The sequence below is a fragment of the Aspergillus puulaauensis genome, chromosome 6, assembly GCF_016861865.1.
Source record: "Aspergillus puulaauensis MK2 DNA, chromosome 6, nearly complete sequence".
Lineage (NCBI taxonomy): Eukaryota > Fungi > Ascomycota > Eurotiomycetes > Eurotiales > Aspergillaceae > Aspergillus > Aspergillus puulaauensis.
Window position 1 is genome coordinate 3,269,918 of NC_054862.1, and position 23,094 is coordinate 3,293,011.

The 23,094-nt window shown below is 51.3% G+C and overlaps 9 protein-coding genes and 1 non-coding gene across 10 annotated transcripts; 5 read left to right on the forward strand and 5 right to left on the reverse strand.

The window, feature by feature from the left end:
* Positions 1-1,217: 1,217 nt before the first annotated feature.
* APUU_61326S (uncharacterized protein) lies at positions 1,218-2,309 on the forward strand (the record flags this gene model as incomplete). The annotated part of the gene is made up of 3 exons (XM_041694655.1): positions 1,218-1,369; positions 1,424-1,855; positions 1,916-2,309. The coding sequence occupies 3 exons, from the start codon at positions 1,218-1,220 to the stop codon at positions 2,307-2,309; spliced, it is 978 nt and encodes a 325-aa protein (XP_041560464.1).
* A 2,121-nt stretch (positions 2,310-4,430) lies between these two features.
* Positions 4,431-5,525, reverse strand: APUU_61327A (uncharacterized protein; the record flags this gene model as incomplete). Its single annotated transcript, XM_041694656.1, has 1 exon — positions 4,431-5,525. One exon carries the CDS (start codon positions 5,523-5,525, stop codon positions 4,431-4,433), a length of 1,095 nt encoding a protein of 364 aa, XP_041560465.1.
* Positions 5,526-5,951: 426 nt separating this feature from the next.
* On the reverse strand, positions 5,952-7,808 carry PLB1_2 (lysophospholipase family protein; the record flags this gene model as incomplete). Its single annotated transcript, XM_041694659.1, has 1 exon — positions 5,952-7,808. One exon carries the CDS (start codon positions 7,806-7,808, stop codon positions 5,952-5,954), a length of 1,857 nt encoding a protein of 618 aa, XP_041560466.1.
* A 2,386-nt stretch (positions 7,809-10,194) lies between these two features.
* APUU_61329S (uncharacterized protein) lies at positions 10,195-12,354 on the forward strand (the record flags this gene model as incomplete). Its single annotated transcript, XM_041694660.1, has 4 exons — positions 10,195-10,853; positions 10,905-11,808; positions 11,880-12,071; positions 12,127-12,354. 4 exons carry the CDS (start codon positions 10,195-10,197, stop codon positions 12,352-12,354), a joined length of 1,983 nt encoding a protein of 660 aa, XP_041560467.1.
* Positions 12,355-12,881: 527 nt separating this feature from the next.
* Positions 12,882-14,305, forward strand: APUU_61330S (acyl-CoA dehydrogenase family protein; the record flags this gene model as incomplete). The annotated part of the gene is made up of 3 exons (XM_041694661.1): positions 12,882-13,208; positions 13,258-13,508; positions 13,567-14,305. 3 exons carry the CDS (start codon positions 12,882-12,884, stop codon positions 14,303-14,305), a joined length of 1,317 nt encoding a protein of 438 aa, XP_041560468.1.
* Positions 14,306-14,532: 227 nt separating this feature from the next.
* On the reverse strand, positions 14,533-16,366 carry APUU_61331A (uncharacterized protein; the record flags this gene model as incomplete). The annotated part of the gene is made up of 2 exons (XM_041694662.1): positions 14,533-15,217; positions 15,270-16,366. The coding sequence occupies 2 exons, from the start codon at positions 16,364-16,366 to the stop codon at positions 14,533-14,535; spliced, it is 1,782 nt and encodes a 593-aa protein (XP_041560469.1).
* A 1,099-nt stretch (positions 16,367-17,465) lies between these two features.
* APUU_61332A (uncharacterized protein) lies at positions 17,466-17,815 on the reverse strand (the record flags this gene model as incomplete). Its single annotated transcript, XM_041694663.1, has 3 exons — positions 17,466-17,553; positions 17,607-17,726; positions 17,784-17,815. The coding sequence occupies 3 exons, from the start codon at positions 17,813-17,815 to the stop codon at positions 17,466-17,468; spliced, it is 240 nt and encodes a 79-aa protein (XP_041560470.1).
* An 807-nt stretch (positions 17,816-18,622) lies between these two features.
* APUU_t60005S lies at positions 18,623-18,726 on the forward strand. The gene has a single exon. It is a non-coding gene; the product is annotated as a tRNA-Ser (tRNA).
* A 976-nt stretch (positions 18,727-19,702) lies between these two features.
* On the forward strand, positions 19,703-20,632 carry APUU_61333S (oxygenase MpaB family protein; the record flags this gene model as incomplete). The annotated part of the gene is made up of 1 exon (XM_041694664.1): positions 19,703-20,632. The coding sequence occupies one exon, from the start codon at positions 19,703-19,705 to the stop codon at positions 20,630-20,632; it is 930 nt and encodes a 309-aa protein (XP_041560471.1).
* Positions 20,633-21,057: 425 nt separating this feature from the next.
* APUU_61334A (cytochrome b5-like heme/steroid binding domain-containing protein) lies at positions 21,058-21,489 on the reverse strand (the record flags this gene model as incomplete). Its single annotated transcript, XM_041694665.1, has 2 exons — positions 21,058-21,224; positions 21,279-21,489. The coding sequence occupies 2 exons, from the start codon at positions 21,487-21,489 to the stop codon at positions 21,058-21,060; spliced, it is 378 nt and encodes a 125-aa protein (XP_041560472.1).
* Between the last annotated feature and the right edge of the window lie 1,605 nt (positions 21,490-23,094).

Here is a 23,094-nt window from a genome sequence, read left to right on the forward strand (position 1 = left end):
GTAATGGTCGAAGCTTGAGGCCGGGGGTGCGGACTGGAATGCTGGTACCCCTTTTCTTCTAAATTTGACCTGGATCCAGCTGGAGTAAAAGGTACCGAATGCAATAGGCATAGCTCGTGTAAAACTCTTCACCTGCTGTCAAGTGTCAAAGATTATGGGGAGGGTTCCACAAGCATCAAAATGGTGACACCGTAAGCCATATAGTCGGTCCACTCAGAATTAGGGCAAAGCTGCTGCCTTTTGGAGCCTGGAGAATTTCTCCGGGGCAGCTGCCACAGAGATTCCGCATGTCAATCCATTTCTTGTTCTGTGCTTAATTCCCAGATCCTCTGTAGATCTTAGCTGCATCTCCAAGGCATCCTATCAGCAACCTTCCAGGCTGCTTGATTTTCCCAGCCGATGTCCCAGTTCCGGGCGCCAGATCAAGTTTCAGGCTGTGTTCATAATTTCTCCTGTATTTGTTCTTTGGGTTTCTCGTTCCTGGGACACGATGTTGTATGCCCAGAAGGCATTGATATTCGGCACGGCTGGTGACTGACAGGCAACCCCTGCCAGCCAACGGGCCGACTCCTGACGCGCACAATGGGACCCATAAATATTCCTTCTCTGCTAAAGGAATCGAAGGTCCGAAGATTAGCCCCGATACTATCCAACGCGAAACCTTCCCCGCGTGGATCCTTCCCGAATCGGTGGCGAGTCCAGCTAGCAGGATCATACCTGAGACTGCCCTAGTCTCAGGACTCAGCCCCTAGAACCAAAGCCTACCCAGTGCGATGGATATCGGGATACAATTCCGGCCCGGGTCAGGACTATGGTCTGCCATTAAGATCCTACCGCACATCAAATGGAAGGCTTGGGTTTAGAGCAGCTGAGGAACCGTTCAACAACCCTGACCCCAGAGCTTGTGCACCACTTATTTGGCTGGCGGGTGATTATCATTGCCTCGTCAGACAATAGCTTTACCTCCGATTCCTTCGACGTGTTGGGTACCGTTTAGTTTAGGTTTGACCCTCATTTCTTTTTGTGTTGGAGTTACTGTTTCTGCTTCGTGTGATCACCTTAAAGCCTCGTCAGCCAGCCCCTTCCCTCTCGCTCTGCGATGGCATTTTAAAATCTGGATAGACACCAATTCCTGAACATTTGCCAGCCAAAGAGGACCTAAGATGGATGTTTCCGTCTTCTTTTTCGGCCTTTTCATAGGCCTCTTCATCTTCACAATGGAGAGCGTCATCCGGCAGACCCTCCAAATCTACAAACGAACGCACAGGGTTCTCCACGAGTATCTCTGGCTGATATGGCTGGAATCCCTCGTGAATGTCATCTTCTCCGTCACAACACGTCTCCAGCTAGACGGCGTAATACCTGGAAGGTAAGCCCTTCTGTGCTTCCCCCAGTCGACCGCACAATTGACCCCCCGTCGCAGTCATGCATACTACGCTGGTGAAATGACCCTATGGGCCCTGCAAACCCAGCTCCTCTCCCAAATCATTGCCAACCGAATTGCCTTGATCATGGTCAGCAGGCGCAAAGCGCTGCAGCTGCGATGGGGACTGCTCATCGCCATCGGCGTCGTCAACATTGCTGTCGGCTTCATCTGGACTCCTGCCCATCTATCCACAGCATCGGACTTCCAGGTCCACCTCAACCTCATCTTCGAATACTGCGAGAAGGCCTTCTTCCTCCTTTTAGACCTCAGTCTCAACCTCTATTTCCTATACTTGGTCCGGTTCAGACTCATCGCAGACGGCCTCGTCAAGTACTGGACCCTATACAACTTCAACATTGGCTTCGTGGTCATTTCGACCGTCATGGACTCTTTGCTTCTCGGCCTGTTGGCTCTGCCTGACAAATTCACGTACGTCCCAAGCCTTTTGATTCCAAGATAGAAGCCTAACCAATGCACTTTTCCCTCTAGCTACGTCCAATTTGCACCAGTGACATACACCGTGAAACTCTACCTCGAGCTCAAGATGGCCCAGCTGATTTCCAAGGTCGTCCGCCGGAGCATGAACCGCGTCGACTCCTCGTCCAGCCCGCCTGGATCCAGCCACCGGACCCCGTTGTCGCGGTCCTATAATCCCCGGAATTTCTCGAAGCGAACTGCCACCACGGATCACTACGATAATTATGACCGGGAGGCGCATGAGATGAATACTCATATTTCGGCTGGGCGGGAGGGGGGGTCCGGAAGATCGTCCTCTCGGACACGGGGGCATGAGGACAGGGAGGGCATTGTCAAGACCGTGACGACGGTTGTAGAGGCAGAGAGCCGCGAGGGGAGCGAGGAGGGCCTGAGGGCGTCGCATTAAGTGACTGACTGTTTCTTTTGTTTGCAGTACTAGATACCTTGATACGTGTTTTGCTGTCAGTGTGTATCAAAAATCATGTAATGTATAATACCGACCATGAATCAGACCCAGTCCTTGAAGTTAAATCGAATATCCATGCTTCCACGCCAAACACCAAACGGATACGCGACATTGCTACGTATAGACCGGATCGGAAAGTGCGTGCAAGATGCCAAACTCCATTTGATAAACTTCCACTCTGTCAAACATGATGAGACGCTAGACCGTTAGACCAAAAGACCTTGCAAGACTGGTGGCTAGCCAGCTATCTCCAACAGAAGGTAGGATATGCAGTGGGTGTTGCAGCTGGACAAGTCCTAGCTGGAAACCCATTAAGTGTCCCACAGTCACAGCTCAGCAGGTACAATTGCCTCTTGGTGGTATCCTCTCTGATCGCTCTGCGACCTTTCCTGCATACTGACGCCTGCCCTCCTATAAAGTGATAGATATCTCTCCTGTCGACCAGACCCGTTCCATTCTAAGTTCTCTTCCAAAGAGACACCCTCGTACCGCCGTCTAATCAAAACTTTCTAATTCGAGCCAGTCGGTCTGTGGATAGCAGATTCTCAATTGTACAGGAACAGAGCCGCGAGGGGAGCGAGGAGGGCCTGAGGGCGTCGCAATAAGTGATCTACTGTTTCTTTGGTTTGTAATACTATAGCTTTAAATTGAGTGGTCTTGAAGAACGGCCGGTGTTGGTAGAGGTAGATTTACAGGTAAGGCAGGGTCTCCTTGATCTATGTGTTGGTCACCACGTTTGGAGCATTGGGAAGTAAAGACGGTCAATAAAAGAAGATCTGTGGTAACAAATACTGGTTGGTAGCAGAGAGTTCTAGAAGACGAAGTACCAAAGTAAGCGGAATCCCAATTCCCTTCGTTTCCTTCACAACATAACTTCCGTTGGTATCTTGGGATACTTTGAATGGCGACCATCCACCTCTCACGAAGTAACTGACAACTCGGTTTCTAGACAGCTGTGGTCAGTACGTGATATGGCAACGGCGGGTGTGTGTAGCAGACCCTATATAAAGCCCTTCGTTTCGCAACCCAATTTGGGCTCCTCCTGGCAAAGGCCGAGGCAGGAATTCCAGGGACCCGGGTCCTACCGTTGAAATTCGATGATCTTAGTTGACTATAACGGGCATGCTTTCACCTGTGCTGTTCGCTGGATGATGGATTGCGAGGTAAAATGCGGACCAAAAGTATCGCTGTCACCGTTCCATTAGTTCGTCGGCAATCAATTAAGGGGTCCGCGATACACACACCGACTGGTTCCGATTAGGAAGTTTTGATCACACGTAGGCTCGAGAGTGACTTCGTGGAGGGGAGTTATCCGTCACTGGATGAGAGAGCAGAGGTCAGTATACAGGAAGAGTCAAGCGGATCAACCGGAGAGGATGCCGCCAGGAGAAACAACAGACGAGTATAAATGGAGTAGAAGGCGCCATCGCTTCTTTTCCAAACACGAGGCTTAGCCTTGCTGCCGATTCTCCTGGTATGTAATTAGAAATGAGAGAGTATGGAAGGGCCATCTTTGCATACCCTCCCTGGCACGAGCACCAACACAGTTCCAAATGCATGACCTGTAATCCAACTGGATTTGGTGTTCATCTGCGCAGTTGAGGAGGACATAGTCCATGTCCGGAGGGCTGGACGGGAGAGCAAACAGGTGCTGACTGCCACAAAGCTCCTCCAGACCTGAGCGATGACAGCAAGAGCGAGAAGGAGCGGTAGTTCCTAAATGGGCAGTTACAGGCCACGGCTGGCTGTGCCCTTGAAGTCCTGCAGTCTGCTAGCTGCTTCTGTGTGTCTTTCCTCAACGCCAGACAGGTGCCTGCTGCAGTGGAGGATGGCGATTGTTGACTGGGCATCAAGTATGAGCAGGACTACATGTAATAATAGACGGTGTTTGGGGATGTTTGCTTTTTACGGCAGCTGCCGGGATTCTGATTATGATGATGTGTTTGCTTTGTTGGGATTCTGTTGTAGCATGTTTTGTTGGAGATAGCTGGCTAGCCACCAGCCTTGCAAGGTCTTTTGGTGTAGTGGTCCAGCGTCTCATCATCTTCCTCTCGAGGGCTCTCAGGACCAGCGATACCACATTCCCTCCATGGCATTCCCAGGATCCCGGGAGGTTAGCCACCACTTTTGAGAGCCTCGTACCAGCCGCCTGGGCATATTCGGGTCATGTTCCACAATCCCGAGATTACGCTCACTGCGAATAACAGAGTGAAGGCCGTCATCAGTGCAGAGAAGAAGATGAAATGTTGTATCACAGCTGCCGCATGCATCTTTCCGCGTCAGTGTAGGTGCGTAGCTTCCGTATAACCCAGCAAGGGCGTGCACATCTGAGCAGAGAAAAATAGATTCAGTATTGAATGGCGGTCGATAGGCCTCGCGGTCGTTCACCAAATCTCCGAGACGTTTGTGCGGCGTTGACCAATACACGTTGTACCTAGTCGTGACTACCAAGCATTTGCCGGCGTCGAGTGTCAGCATGATGGTGAGGGCTAAAAACACGTCAGGTTGGCTTGTCACCGAGCAGCTATGAATAAGGAGCCTCCTGTTGTTAAGCGTTTGGCATTGGGATTGTTGTCGGATGTTACGGTGAAGATCCTGGCTTGGTACTCCTGTCTGTATCCACTCGCTAAGCCGTTGACCATTTGTGTAGGTGAGGGCCAGGCAGGAGCACAAATCAACAATTCCGCAGTACAACCTGCAGTCTCGACGCGATGGTGGAATACGAGCAAAGTCTGGAGGAAAGTAGTTGTATGGGTGAAGCTTAAGGCAGGTACGACAGTATAGCCAGCGGGCATCTTCCAGCTTGAGCAGAAGGTCAATCCGTGGAAGATGCAGTTCGCTACCAAATTCGTTGCTCAAGGTTAATGGGCTAGCCAGATACCTTGGCCAGGCTAGTTGTTCATCATCAAGGACGGGGCGTAGTAGTCTGTAGAGCGGCTTGCAGATGAGTGCAAGGCAGACCTGGGACACCAGTGGTAGGTATGGTACAATATCTACCAGAATATCCAGAGGCAGCTCCAGTAGCAGAGACCAGGGTCGTTTCTCATCGGGGGGGAGAGGCCTGGGGGTCTCCTCATGGGGCAAGAGACGCTTATACTTCCCTCGCCGCCCAAGGAGTCGGATAGAGTGTAAGAACTTTTTGATAAGGAGCGCCATTGTTCCGGAGCCAGCGCTCGTTTTGGAGTTATACAGAAAAAGAATTCGAAATCCCCGGGGGTTCTCTTTATAAGCGTTTTCACTAAAAAGTTTGTTCGCGGATTCATCACAAGGTTTGGTGACCTGCCACTCTACCATGAATATCTTGTTTCCGGACCGAACAGCCCATTCGGTGCCTGAAGCTAGCGACCATGCACCTTGCCTTTCAAGTCTGATTTTACAGTTAATCCGTTAGTTAGTTATATAGTGACTAACTAATCAACTCGCAGGAATACTTGTACTACATAGCCCCTACAGCCTGAGGTTTGCTATTAAATGCAGGGGTACCAGTATTAATCAGAACCATATTCGGAAACAGCAATATATCACGTCTAAGTAATAGCAAATTCATCCAAAAGCAACAGTAAATCCATCAATAAACCACATCTACATCAAACCCACCCAAACCAACCCAACAAGCGCACCAACCCCCCAAGGCGCCACCCTCCCAGCCATACTCGTCTCAACCACCACAGCAGGCTGATAATCCTCGGGCTCCGTACTATCCAGCGTCCCATTCCAGCAATAACTGCGGAAACACTGTCTACAGGCCTCGGGCAATACCGTGCCCGTCCGCTCCGCACTGCGGCTCAAGATCGCACACCCAACGCACGTCGGCCACTGCCCGTCCTCGGTGCTGTTGCCACGATTCACCACGTTATACCCATTCTCGATTATTGCGTCGCGGTCGTCGTCGCTGTAGCTGAGGTCGAAGGTCGATGTGTTTGACATATGGCTGTACGGCGCGTTGGGGAGGTATACGACCAGCGGAGCAGCGGCGGAGAGATTCTTCGTGTCGCATCCGAAGAATGTAGGCCGTTTGTTCAGCCCGAGGTTTATAAATGTGTTCTCGTCAGGGATGGATGGGAAGACGGTCCCGTTGCCGACGCCCGTGGAGTTGAGGCTGCGCTCGTACGTCCGGACGAGGGACTGCCCGTTTGGCCAGTTGTGGACGTTTGCTGTAGAGTCGATGGCGAAGATCACGTCTACGTGCCGCGTTGGCTGGATGAGAGGGTGCAGGGGGATATTCTGGCCGTCTTCGCCGCCGTCGACGACGCTGAGGTTGCGGCGGGTGGAGATGGCGGTTGTGCTTGCCTGGAAGTTGTAGAAGGGGTTTGGGTAGTTTGCGATGTCGTTGTTTGCGTCGCCGATGTCTTCGAGGATGGAGCCTACGGCGGACTTGAGGGTCTTGGGGATGGAGGTGCCGTTCAGGCGCAGGAGGAACTGGTTGAACAGGCTTGAGGACGTGCCCATTACGAAGCCGGCGTTGTCGAAGCCTCGCACGCAGGTTCCGTTATTGCCGATCTGGCCGTCTTCGAAGTCTGATCCGAGGTATTCTAGCGGTGCGAAGCCGTAGATGGCTGGGTCGAAGGTGCCGAATTCCCAGGGGTTGAATTCGTATACGGTTGAGTTTGCGCCGACGACCTTTTCACCGGGGTTTCGGCCGTCGGCGACGAGAATGGGCAAAGGAGTCTTTCCCTTTTGAAAGTTATCCATCAACGCGATTGAAGACCAGGTGTAGCTGGGACCGCCGTCGGACGCGTTGATGAACTGGTAGGACAGAGCGCGGCCCCAGTAGTCAGTGATGGAAGTGTCGTATCCTGCGTGCTTCTTCGAGTGGACAGTGTCCACCAGGTCACTCCAGTATCCGGCCGTGGATAGCAGCTGGAAGTGTTTAACGTCCGGGCCTTCGATGATATTATTGCGCAAATCCCACGTCCGGTCGCTGGCTTGCAGATCGGTGATTGTCGTGAAGTTATTCACAAAGACAGACCCAACCAGCCAGCCTCCTCCACTGAGAGCAGAAAGGTAGGTCGCACTCTGCAGGAGACCCCCGAGTTGGCCCTTGGCGGTTGAGTTGTGTGTTCGACTGTCGAAAGCTTTTAGGGCTCCAGCTCCATTGAGCATCGCGCGATAACCGCCTCCTGACACCGCGATGCCGATATTTGGGATGTTGGTGGAATTCATAGACGCCAGGTCCATGTAGCCCGATGCATCGAAGCCTGCGATGTCTAGACGACCTAGAAACTCTCTTAAAGGCGAGCTGATTTCCTTCCGACGTGACTCGAGCCATTCTGTTTCATTCGAGGAGATGTGTGCTGCACTTCGAATCGAGGGCTTCGTGGCCGGGCAGGAGACGTTCGCCGGCGCGTACTGATCAGGGGCATTGGGAAGGGCTCTAGATGTCATTAACGGGGTGGCATGGGCCAGACCAGCCACAAGAGCCACCAGGGCGAGTTTCATTGTGCTATTCTGTAACTGTAGTTGACCGGGTTGGCTATATATTGATGTTTGAAGGAAAGGGATCAGCAGATATAGGGCCAGAATGCCAGGAATAGGCAGCACAATATTCCTTCACAAGCGCCAGCGCCATGCACGGATGGATCCATGCACTCCAGTCTAATGGCTAAAGCTCATCGATCGGGTCTGCTTGTGGGTCACAGCTTGAAGATGCATTATTATTACCGATTGTGGCCTCTTGATAACGGCATTATGGCGACCATAACATGTGAAGTTGCAGTTTTGCTTCCTTCATAAATTGGGAATGGTCTTCACCAGTCGTAGTAACTCTTCCAGATACCCAAACATGGTCGACAAGCGGTTGTTAAATTGACTGGTGCAATTTCGACAGGGAAACTAGGCAGCAGCGTGTCAGCCCTATCCAGTGCACTGATATCCGCCCTGTGGATAAGGCTGGCAGACTATTACTAACTAGTGCATTTTAGATTGACCTGGCCGTTGCTCCTGCTACATAAGCTAACCGTAGTAAGAAAACATGACTCGCGGTTTAAGGGGTTCTATAGTACCTGTATATTAGACTATTCAGCCCTACCAGGACAATAAAGTATCCGATGACAACGTTAGGCCCTCAATACACCGCTTCCCCCACCGTCAGCTATAGTGTTGTTGACAGGTTATCTAGACAATTCCATTAGGAATTGAGCTTCTATTTCACCCCTGATTTGACCATTGTGGCGATAAGGCTGTTCACGTGTCTTATGTTAACTTATTAGGGATGTTTTGACATACTTAGGCTTCTCCTCGGGGGCTCTTGGACCCTCAACCATTGTTCTATGGTTTCCTGTCTTAAATCCTTAGTCTGCTTCTTTGGCTGAGCTCCCAAGTATATATAGAAAGGGCAACCTAGTTATTCAGCTACCAAGCCCGGATTACAGATTACTATATATATATATAAATTCGAGGGCGAGCATCGCGCCTTGGTACTTCTACCAGTGAGATAGATGGAACATCGCACTACTGAATAACCAACAGCAATTACAAAAAGTGCAATCGAGCCCGCCGAGGCTACATCTTAACTCAATCCCCCTGTAGCCTGTACTATAGGCTTGGCAACGGCTGCAGATATTGGGAATGTACGGTGCCATCGAATCAGCACCGCACGGGGTTCGCTCTTTCTATATGAAAGCAATTATTATCATGCAATGCTTGGAGTGGTATGGCAGGTTTCTTCAGTCTTTTGTCACAACCATAGTTGCTGGAATGCTGCTCACTCGACAAGAGCGTTCGTGTCTAAACCTCGAGGCCTTGTGTGTTTACTCGGTGTTATTCAGCGGTTACAGGATCCTAAGTTCCAGCCCTAAACTAAAGGCAAAAGCCACAGCTACTGGTGAACAAGGCAAGGCTACTGAAAGGGTCATTTTCCCGGCACTCGCGGTAGCTGGAGCAGGAAAGGGGAATTACGACGGTAACAGGTGGCTGCTTGGCACCTTTCTCGTCGAAACGCCTCCAGCTATTCTCCTGTACGATATGAGAGTGGATAGAGGTGGATTAAGCCGCTTGCGTCTATCTTATGAAAAGTCGGAAGCCAAATGGACGACTACCGCGGAGTCGAATCTGCGTGAGAGAACCAATCTGTTGCTGTGCAATTTGCTCGAATCATCTTGCTATGTGATGGCGCGATACCGCAGTAAGATGAGGCCAAGGATGGCACAAATGCTCGTTTACTCATCATCCAATTGATGGCTGCAATGGCAAGACAAGGATAATAGTTCCGGTTGAGATATGCTTGTCATCCAGTGGGGGTCTAACCACCATCCAGAGTCAGGTTGGGTATGTTAAAGGAGGTAAGGGACTGACCGTTTTTGGCCGGTATTTTGTGCAACATGAAACCGTCGATTCGAGGTCTCATAAATTTATATCCTCTTGTATGACCTGAGATTCAGGTTATAATCAACTTGAAGAATGATGATGATGCTGCTTTGCTGCGGTAAGTATGTTCAACTCCCAAGGCGCGTGAAAATGTAGTCCCCTTGCTTGTGCCCGATCCCATAGCCTTCTGACGTTGACTGAAGTAGATTATATGATTGCGTTGTGCCTTGCTATTGTCTTATATTATCTACTATAGCAGGGCCAACCCCTACATTGTGGAAGGGGCAAAGACAAGATAGTAAACTGGTTAACCCTGTCTTGCTGGTTAGTGATCCTGATTTTACTCCGTGTAACGCTTGCTCTTACGCCCAAGAATGCCCCTTAACCTCCCAACCCCCGGGTAGATATAATCAACAAGGCTCAATTTATATCTGCTTCATGAGCCTCTCGTGGCGGCACACCCCGGGCGCTAAAGTTGACCATTGAACCTTGTCCACACATATGCAAAACAGATGTGACGATGTCGGGCCACATATATATTCCAGGACCGCTGGCCACTGTCGTGGAAGCCGCGGGATGTGAGGCCGAAACAGCATGCAACCCACGCCTGCCGATTCGTACTCCTGACAGTGTGGTCAACGTGCCAAAACAACGTTCATCCAAGTCTGGTGCCACTGCAAACCAATCGATATCAATATCATCCGGATCTCGAAGGGGACAGGGCAGCTCTGTGTCAGCCGATGAGGCTGGGAGAAGAACTTCCGCTGTCTATGAACACCCATCGATTACTGAATCCACGCCAGTGGCAAAGCGGCTTTCTATGCGTTTAAGCTGGCGAAACCACATTACACCGGCCCAGATTGAGGAGGGTAGGCTTCCTCCAGGCAATGGACAGTCACGCTCCTCTAGCCAACCTGTCAGTAGAACCGGAGGCCCTCGCAGTACCAGCCTCGCAAGCCATTACAACATGGCAAGTCTAGTGAATATCAAACACAAACGAAAGTTCTGGCTCAGAATTCTGCTGGAATTTGGAGCTTACATTATCTTCGTCGCATTCGTGTACTTTGTCCTCATCGGGGTGCCACTGTGGAGGGGCGCAGTGTACTGGCTATACTTGGTGGTAAAACACAAGTTTGTTCTCAAAGGAGGCTGGTCTATTGTGATGGTCCTAGTAGTATTGTAAGTCTGCGGCCACGATCTATGAAGACTGAGACTGATTATTACTGATAGATTTTCCTACACCCCCCTTCTAGCTCCTTTCGAAAAGTCCCCTCCAGGGCCCGAGTTTTACTCGCAGCGAAACATCCAACCAAGCAGCACTCCGACCTGTGCCCTTATCATTCCGGCTTACCGGTCTGGCGCATTTATCGGACATACTCTTGACGCGGCATTGAAGATCTTTCCCGCCTCCCATGTTTTTGTAGTTGCAAATGGGAACTCCTCGAGCCCGCTGGATTCTACAGAAGAGATCTGTCGGGTCCGTGGAGTAAACCATATCTGGTGCCCTATAGGATCAAAAATAATCGCCATATTCGTTGGCTGCCACGCTGCCAAAGGCTTTCGCCATATCCTGCTCATGGATGACGACTGTATCCTCCCTCTGGACTTCCCCGTGGTCACTTCTCGCCTTACCAACGGAACACAGTGTATTTCGTATACAATCAAGTGCACAGGAGCCGACTCTTCGCGGCTGACATGGTGCCAGAAAGCACAGGATCTGGAATACAAATTAGCCGGCTTGCAGCGCAGCTTCGCTGGACGAGTCGGCAGTGCTACATTCCCTCATGGGGCGATATCGCTCTGGAATAAAGGGTTTCTGAAAAAGACCATGGAGAACCACCCCGGGTTTTCCATCAGCGAAGACTGGTTTATGGGACATGCCTGTCGACGGCTTGGGGGGCGGATCAAGATGTGCAGTGCGGTCTTTGTCGAGACCGGCACGCCGTCAGCGTTGTTCTGGACCAGCAGTGCTCACACTCGAGGAGGCTTCGGGGAGACGACGTTGTTTAAGCAACGGTTTTTACGCTGGAACTTTTTTGTGTTCAGCAGCCTGTGGCATAATATGGCCTATATAGCCGCTTCCTGGCGGTTAGGATGGTGGGAATTCGGTACGAAGATCTTCGTCGTTCAAGAGGTATGTACCTATGTCTACGTCATTTATACTACCAGCTGCAATTACGCCTCTGATGCCGTGTCTGGATGTAGGTGTATGAAACAATGACGTACTTGCTTGCGCCTTTCATACTGCCCATTTCCATCCTTGTGAAGCCAGGATTCTGCATGGCTATCCTGGCAGCGATAGTGGGGCTGTACCTGCTTCAAGCCATTATCTTTAACGAGATTCACCTTCGACGGAAGAACGAACACGTGAGCTGGGCTATTATTATTGGCTACTATGTAAGCAGTCCCTTGCTGTCGGAGCCTCCTTGGAAATCTTGATCTGATGGAGTAGATTCCGTTTAAAATCTGTCTAAGCCTGATCAATGTCGTGGGCTCGTATTGGTGCCTCTTCAAGTATGCGCGATACTTTGCACAGCAGCGTCTGAAGCTCACGGAAGATCACAAAGTGGTCGGGATGGTGTTGAAGCTAGAACAGCAGATGCAGGGGCCGACTCTCAGCAGGAAAATAACACTCGGGAGAGTGGATATGGTGAATCCAGCAACCAGGCACCCTAGATGAGTGCCCACTGCGCTCAAAAATGGCCTGTCGTCACGTAGATTCTTCCGGTCCATGGCCATGCCGAGATAAAATAACCCCGCGGCTATATCTAAACCGCCTTGCTCCATTATTTATCTCTGCTGCTGTCCAAGCATTACTGTTTCTATGTGTGGACCGAGATCGCCGAAGGAGCAACCGGGCCCGCGGCCGTGACGGGCCGATACTGATCTAGCCATGTGCTGCAGCTGTACGGATCTCGGACAATTCTACTGCATGCTGCTAATCTGGTTAACTGGTTAACTGGGTATGATCCAGTTACAATCTTGAATATGGGCTGTAGACACCTTCCTATAGAGGAAAGCCTGCCGTTAATGCTTCCAAAAGAGGAAGGTTGGCTCTATTAGTCAATCATGTGCAGCCTCGGACCGTCAGCCTCGGCTGTAAATGCGGGGATCGGGGATCGCGAGCTGCTGTATTTATTAATTATTAAATAAACATCCTCGCCGGTTCTGAGACCAATTCAGTCAGAATCGTCGAGCGAATCGAAAATGTCAGGCATCTCAACCGTCCCCTTCGCGGAGCCGCCGTACCTGCGCGGCCTCCCATCGCCATACTACAGCGAGGGCCACCGCCGCTTCCAAAAGGCCGCCCGCGAGTTCCTGTACGAGAACCTGATCAAGCATGCCCTGGACTGGGAGAGGGAGGGCACCGTCCCCGAACACGTCTTCAAGGACTTCTGCAGGGCCAACATGCTGCTGCCGAACCTGCCGGCTCCTCTGCCCGCCGAGTGGCTGAAGAAGCTGGGGATCCATGATATCCTGGGCGTGAAGGTTGAGGAGTGGGATTATCTGCACACGGGGATTTACACTGATGAGGTGTGTAGACTAGAATCACTTGGTTTGGGTGTTATAGCTAACAGTCTAGCTTGCTCGCTCTGGTCTCAGCGGCCCCGGCGGTTCGCTCAACGCTGGCTTCGCCTTCGGTATCCCCCCAATCATCAAGTACGGCAGCAAGCAGCTGCAGGAGAAATTCCTGCCTGATCTCTTGACTGGCCGCGCGCGATGCTGCATCGCCATTACAGAACCCGATGCTGGATCCGACGTTGCGAACATCACCACGACCGCGACCAAGTCCGACGACGGCAAGTACTATATCATCAACGGAAACAAGAAATGGTGCCCACCCCGAGTTCCGATTTACAAAAAAGAACGAATTTACTGACTGACCTGACAGGATCACCAACGGAATCTGGTCCGAGTACAGCACCATGGCCGTGCGCACCGGCGGCCCCGGCGCAGCTGGACTCTCGCTTCTCGTCGTCCCATTAAAGGGCTACCCGGGCGTCTCAATGCAACGACTCAAGGTCTCCGGCCAAGTCTCGGGAGGAACAACATACATCGAGCTCGACGACGTCAAAGTCCCCGTGGAGAACCTGATCGGGCGCGAAGGCGAGGGCATGAAGTTCGTCATGAACAACTTCAACCACGAGCGCCTGACCATCTCGGTCGGGGTGACGCGGCAGGCGCGCGTGGCGCTCTCCGCTGCATTTGCCTACTGCTTGAAGCGTGAGGCGTTTGGCAAGACACTCATGGACCAGCCTGTTGTGCGGCACCGGTTGGCGAAGGCCGGGGGCGAGCTGGAGACGATGTGGGCGTTTGTGGAGCAGTTACTGTATCAGCTTGCCAATATGCCCAAGGACGAGGCGGATCGTCGGCTTGGGGGAGTGACGGCGCTGGCGAAGGCGAAGTCGGCCATGGTTCTGAATGAGTGTGCGCAGACTGCGGTGCTGCTGTTTGGTGGCGCTGGCTTCACGAAGCAGGGCCAGGGAGAGCTGGTCGAGGCCATCCTGCGAGATGTGCCTGGGGCGAGAATCCCCGGTGGCTCGGAGGATGTGCTGTTGGACTTGTCGGTGAGACAGCTGGTCAAGCTATACAAGTCGGAGGAGGGCAAGTTGGGTAAGTCGAAGATCTAGATAGCATATGTACTTTAGTGTTAAACAACTTCAAATAAACAACGTTGATTGTCTCGTGATTACTGTTAGAGGCTATAGGCTATTATCAGGTTACTACTCTGGTCTGATATCAGGATCACATTTCTGTATGATCTAGGTGGTCGCAACATATCAGGCCTTCAACTGTCAAATACACTGTAAGACTTCACAATATAAACCCGCAAGAGTCATAATCCAAGTGCATGGGATTATAAGTAATCCTGCCCCCTTGCCTCTCTCCCAGCTTTGGAACTAGCATAAACTCCCCTCTTCGCCGTCCTCCCTCCCATCCTCAAAATGCCCACCAAATGATGCACGCCAGCAACAACACCATCTATAACCTGCACATCAGGCCCAACAGCCTCTTCAACCGCCTCCTTCAGCTTCGTCATCCCCGCACAGCCCAGCGTAACCACATCCGCCCCCCTCTTCACCAACTCCCTTGCCGCATCACACATCGCACCAAGAACAACCTCTTCCCCTTTCCTCTCCAGCCCCAGAACACCCAGCCCGCAACTCTCCACGCCAGCAGAGAACCCCTCCAGCCCATAATTCCGGATCGAGTCGGTATGCAGGACGACTGAGCGAGTCGAGGTAACCACGATCCCAAACCGCCCGCCTAATGTCCTCGCGGCATACAGAGACGCCTCCATTATCCCGACCACCGGCGCGCTGAGTTCCTCTCTTAGGGCTTTGGTGAGTGGGTGGTCGCTGTAGCATGCTACTACGAATGCGTCATATTGGTTGGCTATATGGAGTATGGCGCGTACGGCAGCCGCAGTCGAGAGGACGGCATCTAGTGAGCCCTCGATTGCGGTGGGAGCTGGATGGGGGGATGTGAAGCCGTCGACTTGCACGTCTGGGGGGGAGTGTCGGGCTGACCATCTCGAGACACTTGGTTGTCATTGATGGAGTCGAGTTGGGGTTTATAAGCAGTACCCGATACTTCTTCTTCTCTCGGGCTGCTGTAGTTGCTGTTTGGATAGGAGTCGAAGTCAGGGTTCCGTCCATCGCCGGCTCAACAACCCCCGTCCGCTCCACCAGAATCCCATAATGTTCAGTCCTGCGATGTCTCCCAAAATCAAACGTCCTCGTCTTCCCGGGCATGCAAAGCCCCAAATCACAATCCGCAATCACAGCCTCATCCTCTACCGTCTTGCTCTCGGCAATAATCCTCCCCTCGGGATCAACCACCATACTGCCCCCAACCAGCGGGAACTCGCCATCATCAAGCCCGCACCGCGCAGAACTAACCGAGAACGTCGCGTTCGTATACGAGTGCGCCTGCATCACGAGTTTATGGTGGAATAGCGAGATCGCCTCCCCTTCCTCTCTCGTCATTTCTTCACTCTGGCCCCAGAACTGAGGCGCGAAGCCATTCGTGTTATACCCGCACAGCACGACCTCAACGCCTTGCAGTCCGTACGCTCGCCATGATTCCGCCCACCGGCGGTCATTGCAAATCATCATGCCGAAGACGGGGTCTTCTTGGACTTTTCCCTCCGCTGTTCCTAGAGGAGTAGGATGAGGAGAGTCAGCCTCGACAAGCCCGGGCACACGAAATGCCTTGAACCCTAGATTCCCAGGTAGGAAATACCGCTTCTCCAGCTGGTTCACGGCGTTGGGATCAGGAAGCGGCTCAAAGTCCCCCGGCAGATGAATCTTGCGGTACCGCGAGAGAATCGACCCCGTTGCAGCATGGTAGTAGACGCAGGTGTTATAGTGTTCACCGACCTCTGTAGCCTCTGCGAATCCAACGCTGAAGTCGACGTTTAGTTCGTGTGCGGTGTCGAAGAGCGCCTTTGTGTTTGGTGCTGTGCGGATGTCGCCGTGTTCGAACCATGACTCGAGCTCGGTGGGGTCAGTGATGAGGTATCGGGGGAAGAAGGTCGTAAATGCGATTTCGGGGAAGAGGACTAGTTGTGCGCCCTTGGATACGGCGTCTTTGAGGAGGGCTATCATGCGCGTGAGGGTTTGGGTCCGGTTGTCCCATTTGTTTGTTGTGCCCATTTGGGCTGCGGCTACGCGGATGGTTCGAGGCATGTTGCTGTTCGCTTTGGAATGCAGTGGTTCTACGCTGGTTGTAGATTCTTTGTTAAGTGAAGATAATCGATTGAATGCGTATGTCGGAGAAATGTCCGGATATCTAGGTATTGGAGCGGGGATGGTCTCCTCTTATCGGCTTTATAGTTGGAGTAGACGAGACACATTCTCGCCCAGATAAAAGCAGTCTGCAGGCCTATTAGCGAGTGTACTTAGCCAATAGATGCAACCTCCATATCTTGTCAAGCGCACTCTCAAGCTCCCAGGTTTAAATACCAAAATGGCAGACATCGCCAGCGCTACCATAGTACATCTTAAATCCTATAAAAGTATTTAAAATAGCAACACCAGCCTACGGCCTGACACCCTCCCAAACATCAACAACACCATATGCTACAGCAAGATCGCCCTGTTTGGCGCAAGCCTCCCTTCACTCTCGGAGACGGCGCCTACGTCCTACAACGAGACAGCAGACCACGGGCAACATCTGGAAAACAAGCACCCACCCACCGTCGCGGGTGTACAATTTACTTGTTCGGTTTACGATACTCATGATATTGGGCAGGTTCGATCATCCCTTGGTAAGAAGGCGCAAGTTCCGAACGAGCTTCCTAACCTGCAGAACTAGATGCGCTGTCTCTCTTATCACGAGATTCTTGTAGTGCGGCTGTCGATGCAGAGGCTTGTTGGGTTGACGGCGTCGAGTCAGACCAAGTTATATAGACTGTCTGATCGCGAGGGAACAATTGCGCTGGGGACTCTGGGGACGATGCGGACTTGATTTGATATTCAACCTGAGCAGGCAGCGCATTGGGTCGAGCTCGGTCATAGTCATTCGCGCCAGAGAATGATACTGCGCCGTGATATCAAATATACGCCATTCGAAGGAGTGGAGTTCTGCAACTGGCCATGGTATACAGTTCTGCGAAGGTGTTTGGGATCGTGACGGCGTAGCGCTATATGAGCAAGGGGGTGGCGGAACTTGAAGCACGGACGGAGAATGTAGAGTCGGCCGAGGGAGATGTTTGAAATAGTTCCGTATGAGTAGTTCAGAAAGTTGAAGATTATGTATTGCAGAAATAGATATGGTATAAACAGGCTAACAACCACAACACAAACACTCCGCGCACTCGATGCAGCATTCGCAGGCTTCCTCGCACAGGAAACAACAGCACATGGTCATCAGACTATTCCGTGGACCGTCAGTACGTTCTTCTTTTCAAAGGTGAGATGGGCATACCAAGCGGTCAGACAGCCGCGGTCCTTCTTCTCTTCAGGGGGAGGCGCCTGCTGGTATTGCATGGGCGGGTAGGCGGCCTGAGGCGGAGGAGGGCCATATCCGGGTTGGGGAGGAGGGTAGCTATTTCAGTCAGTATTCCGTTTAGTATTGCTGGTCTGCACTCGATGGTAGACATACTAAGCCCCGGGGGGAGGCTGCTGGTACGACATGGTGATCTGATATGGAGACGGGAGGAGGACTGATCTGGGGAAGGGGGAGGGAGAATCTTTTATTTATTTTTTTATTGATAAAGCGGTGATTCGAAAAGAGCAGGCAGAAGAATAATGAAAATCATCAGCCCTGCAATGAATAATGTATCCACCCTGCCAGTTCACCGTTCCACAGCAGAGATTCAATGCTCAATAGACACTCCCTTCCAGCGCATGTGCTAATTAAAGCTCTTTGCCACAGCTGTATTCATACTGTCTCTGCAGATAGAAACAACAAAGACAGCAGATCCATGACCATGTCGATTCGTCAAAGGACTGACCGACTCCATGGAACAATGCTCTGCGCCAAGTTGATAGAAGCTAGCCAGCCCCTTAAGGCTGTTCTCCACTGGCGGCCCTGCTGGTTGGCCGAGAATGGTGCTGCCTAGCCCACCCTCCACTTTCTTGCTCGCCTTGCACAACGCCAGGGGAACTCTTTGTGCAATTGCTTGTCTTGATAGGCCGCCAGTGCTCGATCCGCCGCGCCGGCCCATGGCGTCCCACGCTCGGTGCCGACTGCCGGTCAATTCCTTATCCTGAAGAGCGCTGGAAGCGACAGCAGATGAGATGACTGGCCTGCGAAGCGCCGTGCAAGGATCTGACACGCGTAGAGAATGGGCCAAGAAATATGAAATCATCCAAGTATTCCAGTTGGAGCTCATGATAAAATATTTATAGTGTGGCGTGTTACGAAGGGATAGAATGGCATACGTGGTCTGCCAGGAATGGGAGTGATAGTACCAATTATGTGGCCGGATTTCCTCCAGAGGCACTTTGGCGGAGTGGCCTAACGCGGTGCCCTGCTATACCCACTACGTGTGTTAGCCCAGGCATTTCCTTCGGGAGCGTGAGTTCGAATCTCACAGGTGTCGTTTTCTTTTTTTTTTTTTTTTTTTTTTTTTTAACTAAAGTATTCTCTCCTCAAGTACTCCGTACAATTATCGACAACTCAATCCGTATCAGAATCCTCCCGCACATGTCATCGCTTAACATGACAGATCAAGCAAAGTGGCCAGTCAACACTCTTACCGTTCCGAGCCCAGCCCGCGGCTCCTTCATCGTGCTTGAAGACCTCACATGAAACAGTACGGCTTTGGTTAGAGTGCGATGGTGTAAGTCAGAGGCCTTGAGTCAGGTTAATATATATCTTAACTTTGTTGGCCGTGCACTACTGAGATATACTCCGCATAATTGTATAAACAGACAGCTTCTGTCTTTGAATATAATTTATATACTGTACCATGAAGCCGGATCTCTGTCAATAATGTCGCTAGTCCCGATACGCGATGTCTATGTGTCAGCGACGTTGACGGTAGATGTAGATAACAATTGATAATGCTGTTCAAATAGCAGGATCATTTACTGGAATCAACTCGCCCATAAACCACTCTACACTATACTCACGCTTGATAAATCCTCGGAAATCGAATTCCCGAAACACAAGTATACCCATATCCGTTCTTCCACACCGGATGCAAGACGCCTCCGATCCGATATCCATAAGTTCAGATGATAAGAGTTCAGTTGGGTCGATTTATGCCATGATGGATGGATATCCCCGCTCCGGAAGCCCTAACAAGACCCTTGATTAGACCCTTCGTTAGACATCCACCCTCCAAACTCCAACCCCAGTTAGATCTACACCTCCAGTCATCCTCACGCAATGGCATATGACTACCCCAGCCCAATCCTCTTCACCGGCTAACGGCCCGGCGGTAAGTCTATTCAAGATGGAGGGGCATTATACAATAGACATAGGACATCCAAGCCCCCATACCGTTCTACCATCTACCATACTCAACCAGAAAACATCAACGTAAATCAACAAAGCAAAACAAACAACCCACCATGATCGACATCGCCCCCAAACCCACCCCCTCAATCTCCATAAGCATCGACAACGACACCATCCCCCTCGGCGAAACCGACCTAGCAATCCACGAGCTCCAAAGCGTCGCAAGGGAAGGCATCGCCCTAGGGGCCGGCACCGCCGCCGTCCTCCTCCAGATCGCACACCCCCTAGTCGGCCAGGGCGTTGCAGACCACAGCACCTTTGCCAGCCGCACCATCAGCCGCACGGAGTACACGCAGATGTACATCTTCGCGATGATCTTCGGGACGGACGAGGAGAAAGCAGCGATGAAGGCTTGGGTGGACAAAGCGCATGCCCGCGTGAAGGGCGAAGCACAAGTACAAGTACAGAACAGCGGGGAATACAGGAACGAAGCGTATGACGCTATGAATCCTACCCTGCAGCTCTGGGTTGCTGCTACGATCTATGCGTCTATGGTGGGGATGTACGAGAAGGTTTATGGCGAGCTGCCGCCGCTCAAGGCGGAGCTTGTGTACCAGGCTTATGCGTGCATGGGGACGTCGCTGCAGGTGCCGCGGGAGATGTGGCCGGCTGATCGGAGGGCGTTTAAGGTTTATTGGGATGATGTGGTGCAGAACCAGCTGTATGTTACGGAGGATGCGAGAGGGGTGTTGGATGAGCTGTTTCATCCCAAGGGGTTGCCGCTGTGGGCGAGGCCGATTGCTTGGACGTTGTTGCCGATTGTCAGGCCGTTGACGGTTGAGCAGTTGCCGGTGAACGTGAGGGAGGGGTTTGGGTTGAAGTCGACGATGGCGACGAGGGCTATTGCTGGGTTGTTTATGTCGACGGTTATGGTTACTTATCCTGTTACGCCGGGGTTTATTCGCCATTGGCAGAAGACGTACTCGCTGAGGCTGATGAGGAAGAGAATGAAGAACCGTGGCGGGAAGTTGCTGAAGTTGTGACAAGCTCGGTCGATTCACGTCAGTTATGCTTATGAATGATGTATAAATTGTGATTCTAGTTAGTTTGATTGATTTATTTGAGTAAGCTGCAGAAGCCCTAACCAGTCCTGCTGTACACCCCTCACTCAGGGCATCTGACGAAATTGTTTCAAGCCAATCAAGATGTGGTGTTATCAAGAACGCCTCGCAGTACTAGAACGTCTCTTCTTCCCAAACTTCAAGACTTAACATGTCATACGAGCGCTGAGACGGTAACTGTAAAGTATATGGATATAACTGACCATAAACCAGGCTTATTGATTACTTACAGGCCACAGTCAACCCCATCGCTACAATTCTAGGAAACCACTCGTCCAATGCCAGGAAGCTTGAGCACAAAGTATAACCAGTGTAAATTAAGCAATAAATGTAGATAACTAATGAGTTTATTTCTTCCTTTTAAACCGGGAAAACAGCCCTTTCGACTCCTTGGCTGGAATATCTATCTTCAGTGTCCCGATCTTATAGTCTTTCGCGTATCGCTGCAGAATATTATCGCCGTGGTACTTGCGGTATTTCTTGCTTGCGTCTGTACCGGCAACTCCAAGTAAAACTAGTACTTATTAGTTATTGTGGTCGAAGATATTAGGGGATGGTTGAGACGCACTCTTCTGCCCACCCGGATGCTCCTCCGAAAATTTGGTTAAATCATAAACAGTTCCATCAATAGCAAGCCACAGATCGCCATCCTTGTTATGGATTAACAGTTCGTCTCGCGTGTATATGTTGTCCACGTCGACAGGGATCACTGCGGGGGCTTCAGCCGTCTTTTCCGGTTGTACTGCGACGGACACGGTCGTTGTTTGTATTTCTGCCATGTGAATGGATTATAGCTTTATTTCTAGGTATTACCCCGGATTGGAAGAGGTACTGTTATTTATTAATGCCCTGCGCAGGACTGGCAGTCGCTTCTTCATGTGCCAGTCTTGGCTGGCGGTAGTGGTGGCCGAAGCGAGGAGCCGAGATGCCGCTAGCCCTCACTCTGACTCTTGGAGTCTGAGCTGGTCGGATTATCCGGTCAGGGTCTAGCATAAATCATGCAGATTGGCTGTCTTCTTGGATTCAGGCTAATTTCTCGTCAGAAAATATGGCAACAATGAGCAACAAGCTGTTTGCAGTTCCCCAGACAAAGCCACTAAATACAGGATAGTCAATGCTTTCTGGCGTCACTGGAGCTGTCTCTGAAAGGTTTGGTCGAAGACGACTGTTCAAATTCTCTACAGTACATCAGAATGACGCTCCAAATCTTACACGGACATGGCGAGTTAGCAGCCCAAGACTTGGACAGCCTGCCCGGTATAATCCGTACAATACGCGACAATCCTCCGGCATCTAAGACATAATTCGACCCCTTGGGAAAGATATTTGAATACTGAGGCCCAGTTCCCGGATGAGAGCAGGATAGCGATACTTACTACTCCATCAGATTGATGACCTTTTTACTAGACGGGCTGTATATTCAGTGGACCAGCAACCTCAAGAAACCACCTGAGGCTTCAAAGCTATAGGCAACAGATGACGCTGTCAGTCTTCCAGCGGATATTCCCAGTCAACCACGACAGCGATGCGAAATGACAATGCCAAGGCCGATATTGAGACGCCATCTTGACGCTTGATCTCTGATCTTTTACTTCTGTATGGAGGCTCGGAAGCCCTGGAGAACTCAGGTTCCAGACATGATATGCCATCGATCAAGCAAAAGACGGATGGTCTAGCGAGTTCACATACTGGTGAACAATTGGGTCAGCTTCTTGACATCTTCAAACCCGCGAGATAGGCGAAACTTGTCGTGATAGAGTCACTTGGATTGCCGTTTGCGGCATTACCACCCATCCTCATGTTTGGGGATTGACAGGCAATTGTTCTCCATATTCAATCAGACAATATCGCTTGGCTGCTGATCCTTATGAGGGGCTGTGAAATCATACGAGTTATCACCAGCTGTTGCGCAAAGAACGGTGTCATTGCCAAGATTTGTGACTAAAATCAATAAGCAGGTAGCATCTAAGAGCGAGATACGGTGTAGTGATTGACGTCTTGCGTGCTCTGATAGTCAGTTTAGCGAGTCTTGTCATTCACTATCAGGCAATCACGCTGCCAATGCTGCCAATTCCCGCCTAACCCGATACAACAGTTCCAAGAACGCCTCCTATTGCTTGTTAACTTGGCGCTGGCTTATCAACGATAAGGCTGATCATGTCAGGAAGTATGTTGAGAACAGGGAAACCGAAGCTCCCAATCGCAGCAACAGGATTCACTGATCGAAGGAGCGAAGGCTGTCGATCAGGCTCATGCAGGGCTCACAGTCATCTGTCATCAGGGGTTCACCGTTCCGCAAACAGCGTCAAGTTTCTCCAAACTCCACAGTCTGGCAGCGTCGCACCTGTCCCCACTCGTGCAGTTCCTGGATCGAGGCCTAACCG